The sequence below is a fragment of the Triticum urartu genome, chromosome 2A (assembly GCF_056163025.1).
Source record: "Triticum urartu cultivar PI428250 chromosome 2A, HENAU_Tu73, whole genome shotgun sequence".
NCBI classification, from domain to species: domain Eukaryota; kingdom Viridiplantae; phylum Streptophyta; class Magnoliopsida; order Poales; family Poaceae; genus Triticum; species Triticum urartu.
The window spans coordinates 751,492,111-751,501,725 of record NC_141874.1 but is presented as its reverse complement, the minus strand read 5'-3'; the positions used below and the strand labels follow the sequence as shown (position 1 = coordinate 751,501,725).

The 9,615-nt window shown below is 43.9% G+C and overlaps 1 protein-coding gene across 1 annotated transcript; it reads right to left on the bottom strand.

The window, feature by feature from the left end:
* Nucleotides 1-1,704: 1,704 nt before the first annotated feature.
* Nucleotides 1,705-6,698, bottom strand: LOC125534594 (uncharacterized). Its single transcript, XM_048697777.2, has 2 exons — nucleotides 6,441-6,698; nucleotides 1,705-5,074 (listed from the first exon to the last, which is right to left on the bottom strand). The coding sequence occupies exon 2, from the start codon at nucleotides 5,058-5,060 to the stop codon at nucleotides 2,190-2,192; it is 2,871 nt and encodes a 956-aa protein (XP_048553734.1). The 5' UTR covers nucleotides 5,061-5,074; nucleotides 6,441-6,698; the 3' UTR covers nucleotides 1,705-2,189.
* Between the last annotated feature and the right edge of the window lie 2,917 nt (nucleotides 6,699-9,615).

Below are 9,615 nucleotides of genomic sequence, written 5' to 3'. Positions count from 1 at the left end.
CTCGATTGTTGACTGCGGTTGTATCTTTCTATATAATTAAGGTGGTACTGCATCATTGTTAGGAACATGCACGATCTGCTTTGCCTCCAATGCAATTTTAACTGCCAAATATGAGAAACGTGGTACATCTCCTACAGTTGTTGCTTGCATGTTGACAGATGAGTATCTTATACTGTTTTGTAGGAGTATTTACTAATTGGAGGGACCAAACGAGGCTCCACGATAATCCTTGGAAACTAAGAAAATTGTGTGTCCGATCTCTTTATTAACTGTCATGAAAGTTGCTCCACGTTAATCCTTGAAATTCACATATCTATTCCCTCAGTTTCTAAATATAAGATGTTTTGGTAGTTCAAATTAAATTACCAAACGCCATATATTTAGCAACGAAGGGAGTAATTTTTTTTAGTGAATTGTGTTGAATATGTCATGAAATTGGTCTGGTTTGCATGAAAACAGTCCAGTTTGTTCAGATTCCGTTTGAATTGTGTCCGAACGTTTGAGTTACACTATTGGAGGGCCGCCTCCCGTATCAGTGTCCGTGAACATACTGTGTTTGTTTTAGGGGTCCGCATTGGAGATGCCCTAACAAGTTTACCTTCTAAGGTCGTCTTTCTATATTTCTGTAAGGGAATAAGGATTAAGGAATTTACCTGCTACTTAGATTTCTAACACATGCTTCACCTGGGTGCAGCGAGTGTGAGTTCAATGCAGTTTACACACTTGGCACCTGGGTGCACCCCATATGGTACCAGGATAGAATCTGACGTGTAGATCTTCTCCTTGAAGCTCACGGAGATGAAAGGCAGCTTCAAACTTCCATTGTCCGTGTATGGCATGGACGCTGCTCGCGATGCGGTGGACTACAACCGCAACCTCCTCTTCTTTTGCGATAGCAGCAACTCCCAAAAATTCACTCAAGACGTACGTATGGCTACTAGCCTACTAGTGTATTAATTTGCTCTTCATTCTCTTTTGGAGATCTTGCTGCATTTCTCTAACGTCCTCCCTTGTTGATATGGTGAAGTTTTTGCACGCAGGATCCTTTTCTTCGCCTGCTCAGCCCCTCTCGTGCCATTATGTTCAAGGCCCATGTTAACTATGAGGTCCAGCTTATGGCGAAAGGCAGCGTCAAGTCCCGGGACAGGCCGTTGATCACCGATTCATACCGCCAACGCCAAACTATGATGTCTGAATGACCGGGTTACGCTTGGAGCAATTTCTAGGTTCGATGCAGGCCACCATCTTGGGTGTAGGTGTCGTCAAAGACAGTGGGGTTGTGGCCTTTTTGACATGGCATTCGGGTTGCTTGCTTCCCGGTATCACGGGAACTTGTGGAGGACAGTGACGGTGAAATCAAGTAGATTGCTATGCCTTCATCATGGGAAATCTTGCTGCTTGACTCAAAATATGATGTCTGAATCATCCTTTCCTTCCTTGGTTATGCTTTATTGATTGGCAGGGCAGAATGGGGTTCTACTGCAATCAGTTTTGCCTGCCTTCAGAAGAAGACCACCTGAAGCAATAACACAATCTTTGTTAGAAAAGTCTGTGGTTGTACTGAGTCCTCTCTACTGCTGTTCATATTGGCAATATGTGTTGCACTCCACTTTCCCCTAGATGATATGAACCTTCACAGTGCTCCTAGATGATAAGAATTTACACAGTTCTTCGCTCACACATGGTGGTGATGCGACATAACAGTATGGATGCATGTTTCGTTGGTTTGAGAAGACATTTTTCAAGAGATTAAGTAAAGGGAAAAAGATTGTTTGCCTACATGCTAGAGAAACTTACGAGGGCTGGAATGGCAATGCTCAATGAACAAGGCACACATCCATAGCTGAAGAAAAATAAATGAAACTCAGTTGAAAAATTAAAACTGCAGTACAACAAACTGTAAACATACTCAGTTTTTTTAATGAGTAACAATGGCATGAATCCTGTTCAAAGATGTCTGGCCAAGAGCACAATGTAAAAACAAACTGTAAACTCTCTCTTTATCTGAAACAGAACTGAACTGATACTTGAACTGAACTAATAGCACATAGCAAATTTCACCAGTCAGCTTGCCCAAACTATCAAAGTCTACCACTTAAGTACCTAGCTAAAACCAAAGTATGTTAGCATATGGTTTTTGCTCAGAAGCAATATAAAATGCACTGAAGCATGATCGGAAGCAGACGGCGCTAGACGAGTGAGCGTCTTTTCTGGCTGCCTCCTGACTGTGCCAAATGGACCTTGGAGCAAGGCTGGGAAGGTTTCATCATAGTGGCGGTATTCTTCTTGGGGGCAGCATGGGGACTGAAGCCAGGCGGACCAGCCCAACCTGCTGAAGAATGTTGCTGAGAACGGTCGGCGACATGGCTTGACACGGAAGAACAACCCTTCTCAGCAAATGAACCGGCCGATACGGATTCCTCCTGAGATGTTTGAGAAGCAGCATCACCTCCCCGCCGCTCCGCGTATGCCGATTCAGCACAATAGTACGGCCAGTACGACGATGTTGGTATTCCAACCGCCATCATTGAGGGGTCAGGCAATGTGAACTGGGAGTAGAGACGCATCATGTAGCTGTCCATATCACTCGGATGGACACCGGCTATTCTAACCCCCAAGATGTGCCCCTCCAGCGGGCAACCGTTCATGTGAGTGAGAGCCACAGCAGCACCATAAGCATCAGCAAATTTGACAAACCCGAACCCCCTGCTCGCACCAGTGTGCCAGTCGATGACCACCTTTGCTTGAGTGATTTGGCCGCATGGCAGAAAGATTTCAATCAGCTTTTCAGTGGTTACATGGAGCGGGAGATGGAAGACATATAGGTTGGTCATGTCAATTTGCCTCTGCTCATTCCCAGGCGCCGGTAGTGTTAGACAATCCCGGGGATTAGGAAGGCCTGCTACTCTCACAACCAGGGTACGTCCTCCAATTTGGTAACCATCCATATGATCAATTGCAGCAGTAGCACATGAAGGGTAGCTGTACCTAACCATGCCATACCCATGAAACAGCCTAGATTGCACAATTTGTCCAAATGGTCGGAAAAGCTCGACCAACTGATCGCCGGTTACCGTTGGCGGGATGCTGCCAACATACACATTGGCCATATCAATTTCTTTCATGGGCTTGCCAGCTGGCTGTGATAAAGCTTGCTCTGCTGCATTGGTTTGACAAGAGTCTGATCCCCTAACAACTAGCCTCTTTCCACCAATAAGGTACCCATCCATGCGTTCGGCAGCCGTGATCGCTGACGCTACATCTGCATAGAACACTAGGCTATACTCCGGATTGATCACGACTTTGCTGATCCGACCGAAGGGCACGAAAAGTTCAACCAGCTTATCTGCATTCATGGTCTGTGGAAGGTTAGTGATGTACAGTCTAGATTTATTGATTTCTGGAGAGGCAATTGGTGAGCCTTGTACAACTGAGCTGGAGGATGCTGATGATGAAAGGCCTGCAACTCTGACAATTAATGTCTCCCCTTGAACCAGTGCTCCATTCATTAGTGCAATAGCCTCGGCAGCACATTGAGAATCAGCAAATTTGACAAAGCCATATCCTTTACCGGAATGAGCACCTTCTTGGTCTGCCGCCACTCTCGCATGGGTGATCTTACCAAATGGCAAGAAAAGCTCAATCAGCTTATTTGTATCAATGGATGCAGGAATGTTGCAGACATATAGATTTGCCATGTCGATTTCCTTGATGGTTCTGGTATTGGTGTGTGATCCCACAGCTGAATTTGACAGTGTTGGAGAGATGTCAGACAACCGAACCTCTATCCTTTTACCCTCAACAAGAACTCCATTCAAATGGATGACGGCCTGAGCTGCATCACGAGAATCAGCGTACTTCACATGACCATATCCTTTGCTTAAACCTGTGGTGTGATCTTTGGGTACCTTTATCTCAGTTACTTTCCCAAACGGCCGAAAATGGTTGAGTAGCTTTAGCGTGTCCATGGATAAGGGGAGGTGGCTGACATACAAGTAGCTCGCGTCGATTTCCTTTGAGGGCAGACTGCAAGTTTCTGACACAGATTGCTTGGATGGATTGGATACTGATGTTGGAGGTCCAGCTACTCTAACCTCTAATGTCTTCCCATCAACCAGGCGGCCATTCATGCGTTCAATAGCTGCTGTGGCACTACGAGGTTCAGCATACTTCACAAAGCCATATCCTTGGCTTACACCAGTGAAACGATCATCCGCCACTTTTGATCGGACAATTCGTCCGAAAGGTAGAAATAGCTCGATGAGCTTGTGAGAAGACACAGAAGCTGGGAGGTTACCCACATACAGGTTAGTGTCATCCACTTCTTTCAGCTTGCCACAATCCTTAAGTGAGGGGAGTATGTGTTCTTGCTTCTTACGCAAGTGGCTGTCCTGGTCATCAAACTGAGCTTTCCTTTTCTCTAACTTGGCAGGACCAAAACTTTCAGTACTATATGTGTAACAAGATACATCGGTAGCAAACCTGACAGATAAAGGTTTCTTCAACGGCTTCATTTCCATATCATCAATCACTGGTACTGCCTTGTGCTCATTGCTGCTGCCCTTTCTCAGTGCCCGTTTTAGGACCACTTTCATATTTTGTTCCGTGTTGATAGTCTGCACGGTACTGGACTTCTTCTTCACAAATCCGTACTCATGATCCACTTGATCATCACATGGCTCCACTTCATAGAGCTGCTTCCTGTATGAATCAGTGAGAGGCTCCGGATAATACGAGTCCTGGTCCTGCTCGCCACTGTCTTCTTCCTCATAACAGAGTTCTGAAACAAAAGGTTCCTCGTAACTGGCATCCTCGTCTTCAAGTGGAGCCGCAACATCGCAAGGTTCCTCACCACTAACCTCTTCCTCTTCTGCCAAAGGATCTTCACAAGAATCCACAGCCTGTGTTTCTGACTCACTATCATTGTCGTCATCATCATCATCATCATAGAATTCACGTTCAAATGGCTCTTCTTCTTCACTGCCTTCTTCATATTCAGCAGGGACAGCACCCATGCCATCCTCCTGTGGCTGGTCAGCCAGGTCACTTTTGCATCCCATTCTTGTGACAGCAACTGTTTCACAGATGAGAAGATTATTTAGCAAAGAAATACATGATATGGCATCAGTTCTTAACACAAGTATTGAATGAACAGAAAATGATAGCAAGAGCATCAAATGATCAGCACACGTATAGCACCCAGACCTTGTAAAAAATATGAGAAATGTACTTCTAGTAGAGACCTTGAGATCTCATGTAAGCTGCACGACATGTTGTGTACACTCTTAATCCGCATTTGAGTCACACAATGTGTTGCATACCTTACACTAGTAAGTAATCACTGGACCCATATCAGGTTGCAATATTGATAGTCACAAAAACCAAAAGGAACTTGCATAATCAATCGGTGTGGCCGTGTGCGTCGAGAGATGCAGAGCCCAGGAGAGCTGCCCCTTCCACTATCCAAAAAATACCTAAACAGTTGGCACTCACGCACGTGCATATACCACAGCTGCAAATAGATTGCAAAAAATGTGGAGCACCCACCTCTTCCAGTGGTGGCCTTGTTTGATTTGGTACTAGTGCAACTATGAAATGGCATCAGTTCTTAACACGGGTAACGAACGAGCAGCAAACCTAAAGCACCGGCGCCTTGTAAAAGAAAAGGAGAAATGTGCTCCCAGTAGAGACTTCGAATTCTAGCTAGTGTAAGTTGCACAAAGTGCTGTCTACACACTTATCCACATCAAACTGCACTGCACAATGTGCTGTCTACACTAATAATAATAATAAGCAATGACCCATACCAAGTTGCACAATTCGATTGTCGCAAAACCAAAAGGAACAATCGGTATGACTGCAGAGACGCAAGTAGTCTCCTTGTGGCTTAAAGTGATTTCAGAAGGTGCTATCTGCACCATATATATCTGTACACAATCTGCAGCAGAGCAGAGGGGATATGGTGCAGATCAAGAGCTGCATCCTACTGATTAAAAACCACATCCTAGATAGTAGTACTAATTATGTACCCCAACGCACCAAATCTGTAATTATTTGTAACACTAAGATTCTAAGAACGATCCGAGGCCAGATGGGCTCCACATTCCAGCATTTCCGCAGCAACCATCGTGCCTACTACTAGTATATCTGTACTTTCTTCAGAAGATGGTGGTTTTCGTCCATGCTACAAACCAGCAAGCAAAATTGACCCAGCAAAAATAGCAGTAACCGAAACCCCCCTGTCTGGCCGAGCCTCCCCCACCTAAAATCGGAAGCTTGGGCCGAAACAGGGTAGCGTACGGGACGCGGCCGAAAACCCTCGTCTCTGCCTGCATCGCTAGCCACGAGGATCGGCCGCAGAAACTAGGAAAGATCACACCCAGGCTCTGCCGGGGAAGAACCAGCCATCGGAGGAGGGGAAGGGGGAGAAGTACATGTACCTTCCTCTGCCGCCGGAGACGGGGACGGAGCCTGCCGGCCGAGGGAGCGGCCTGGCGGCGTGGTCGAGGTTTCCGTCGGCAATGCGGCCCCGGAGGCGGAGGGTGAGGGGGGGACGCGGGGTGGATGGATGAGGCGAGCTTGCGGAAGGGGGAGGTGGTGCTGGAGGTGCGGCGTGCGAAGAATGGCAGAGCAGAGCAGAGGAATGGAAAGAAAGGGGAAGAAGGCTGTTCGTTGCGGCAGAGGGAAAGAATAAGGATGGGGAAATCGCAGGAAAGTCCCTGACTGGGGGAGCGGGTAATTCGTGGGTGCGCCGGGGGTGTTGTAGGGAAAAGGCACGGAGGATTTTTGTTCATCTATCTTTCGTGCAATCGCTCAACCACACCAAGAACAAAAACTACAAGATCACTCCTTTCGCGTGCATTTGTGAGTGTGTGAGAGGCAAAAAAATAAAATAAAATACGGGAAAAAGTTTCAATCTATTCATCTTCAATCATACTAGTACAGCAAACACTAGAAATAATAAAAATTCGGTAACGATAACTGCCGAACGTACAACTGAAGGCGAAGGCGAGCAGGAGGAAGCGGAAGACGACCTACATTGAGCCGCCCCTCTCGGGTAATCCCAAGATCGCCGGTGAGCACACACCGCCCGACCCTCATTTCTTGGTGACAACAATCTGTAATCTCCCCTTGTTGGTGCTACTCTTGGTCTGATTTTGGATGATCTGTTGGGTTGTTTGTGGCGGAAATCCTGGCACTACTTTTTGCCTTGTTTTGTCTCAGACTGCGATTTGCTCTTAATTAGGTGACGAATTTAGTGGGCATTCGGCTATTTATCTTACTGTTGGACCAAGGACCTACTCTCTCTATCAAGTTATGCTGCTGCTGATATATGTAATCGCCTTGGGTACTCAATGTAGAGCTCCATGAGAATGACTCATAGGATTCCAGCAATTGTGAGGCTTCTTTTCACATCGATTTTCTTGTCATCTTGCATTCATGCCAGTTCTGGAAAAATTATGAGTAGAACAAAATGGAGGTAGAAGACATGGAGAGCTTACTCAAAACAATCGGACCATGGGGAGTCTGTTCTAGAGGAATGGAGTCTGTTCTAAAGGTTCTACATCTCGCCGTGTTTTCTACAAATTGTGCAGCTCGTGTCTGAGGTATGAATCGTGCCCACGCCTCTCCCATTCCAGTTCTTCTACTAACTAATGTGAGTTTTCTCGAGACGAGTTGCCGTCCTGCTGATTGTTGGATTTTTAGAAGATAATCAACAGGAGTCGTTGCTTAGGGTAGTTCTTTGGGGACTGGAACGTATGTATTAGCTGCAGGAGATGAATCCTCTAGAATTTGTGTCCTGCTAATTTGCACAAATGTGGGTAGATGTTGCCATGGCACATTTGCTGCAACATTTTGTTGTAGGCTGCCATTTTTATGGTTTTGTTCAGGAGCACATGGCAAGTTACAAATTAAAATGTCCCCCCTCCCCCTAAAAATGATGGCAAATTTGTTTCGAGTGCTGGCAAGTTGATATGCACCTACACTGCAAATTTGTCATGTTTTGCGCTTCGCAAACATCAATATTGCCATGGCAAAAATACTTGTATTTCACATGGAAAATTTTATTTTAAGTTGCCATGGCAAATTTTTACTCCATTTTTGCCATGGCAAATTTAACTCAATTTTTTGCCATGGAAAAATACTTTTATTTCACATGGCAAATTTTGGATTAAGTCGCCGTGGCAAATTTTCTTCTAAGTTGCCATGGCAAATTTATTGTAAAGAGCATGGCAATTTTTATTTAAATATTATGGCAACTTTTACTATGTATAATTGTGTAGCCATGATATTTTTTTAGTTATTTCCATGGCAAAGTACTACATTTTTTCCATGGCAAATTTGACTCCATTTTATGCCATGGCAAACTTCTTTAATTAACATGTTAAAAAACATGCAAACTTGCCATGGAAAAGTTATAGATTTTCAAATACATGGCAAACTTTGCCATGGTAACTTTAGATGTTCAAAAACATGGCAAACTTTGTAGATGTTCAAAAATATGGCAAATTTGCCGTGGCATTTGAAAATGGTCAAAAACACCGCAAACTTTAATGTGTGCAAAAACATGGTAACTTCTTTTAATTAAGTTTGTTCAAAAACATGGCAATTTTTTTTAATTAACATGTTCACAAATATGCAAACTTTCCATGGAAACAAAAGATGTTCAAAAAGATAGCAATTTAAGATGTCAAAAACATTTGCAAACTTGCCATGGCAAACTTAAGATGTGCAAAAACATGTCAAACTTCTTTTTTAATTAAGTTTGTACAAATATATGGCAAACATGAACATGACAAACTTGCTATGGTAACTAAAGATGTTAAAAAACATGGCAAGCTAAGATGTTCAAACCCATGGTAAACTTGCCATGGCAACTAAAATCCGTATTTGTTTATAGATGTGAAATTTTCCATGGCAACTAAATGCATTTTTTGCCATGTCCGTCCGAAGAATGTTTGTCATGGCCATTTTACAAATTAGTTTGAGAACACGGCAAGTTCTTTCAAGTTTGAGAACATGGCAAAAAGGTTTGATCCTTTGAAATTTGTTTTGCCATGGGGATTACATGAACGATATCATTACAACTTAAGATGTTTTCTTTATTTTTTTTCTAATTAAATTCTGTGTCTAGAGGGAACCTTTTTCACCATATCACTTCATGGAAAGTTTTTTTTTTGTAAATTTCATAGTGATGGCAACTTTTCATAGTGTAGAGATGCAGATTGCCATGAACTTCTTCATTTTTTGTGCCATTTTTAAAAACATAAAGTTGAACATGGCAATTTATTTCATAGAATGGCAATAGTCAATGACATTTTTATCGTGCAAAATACCAGTGTTTATTAGTCACAGAAAAACTGAGTTTTTTAGTAGTCATAACTTAATATGGGCTTTATTTTTTGTTTTTCTTTTCACAGGAAAAAGGCCTGTAGGCCCACTTTATCTACTGGATCGTGTGCTTTGTGTAACGACAAGTTTGATCGTTACGGGAGGTGAGGCGTTCGGGCTGGAGGTTCTTTTCCACCGAACGAATTTGTTCGATCCTTCTCCACTCCAGCACGAACCAGTCGTTCGGCTTGGGAGTATCCCAGGCCAAACGGTTGGCACTTA

What these genes read in the sequence shown, in the direction of transcription:
- LOC125534594 (XM_048697777.2), bottom strand. Translation starts at nt 5,060, where the DNA reads ATGGGATGCAAAAGTGACCTGGCTGACCAGCCACAGGAGGATGGCATG.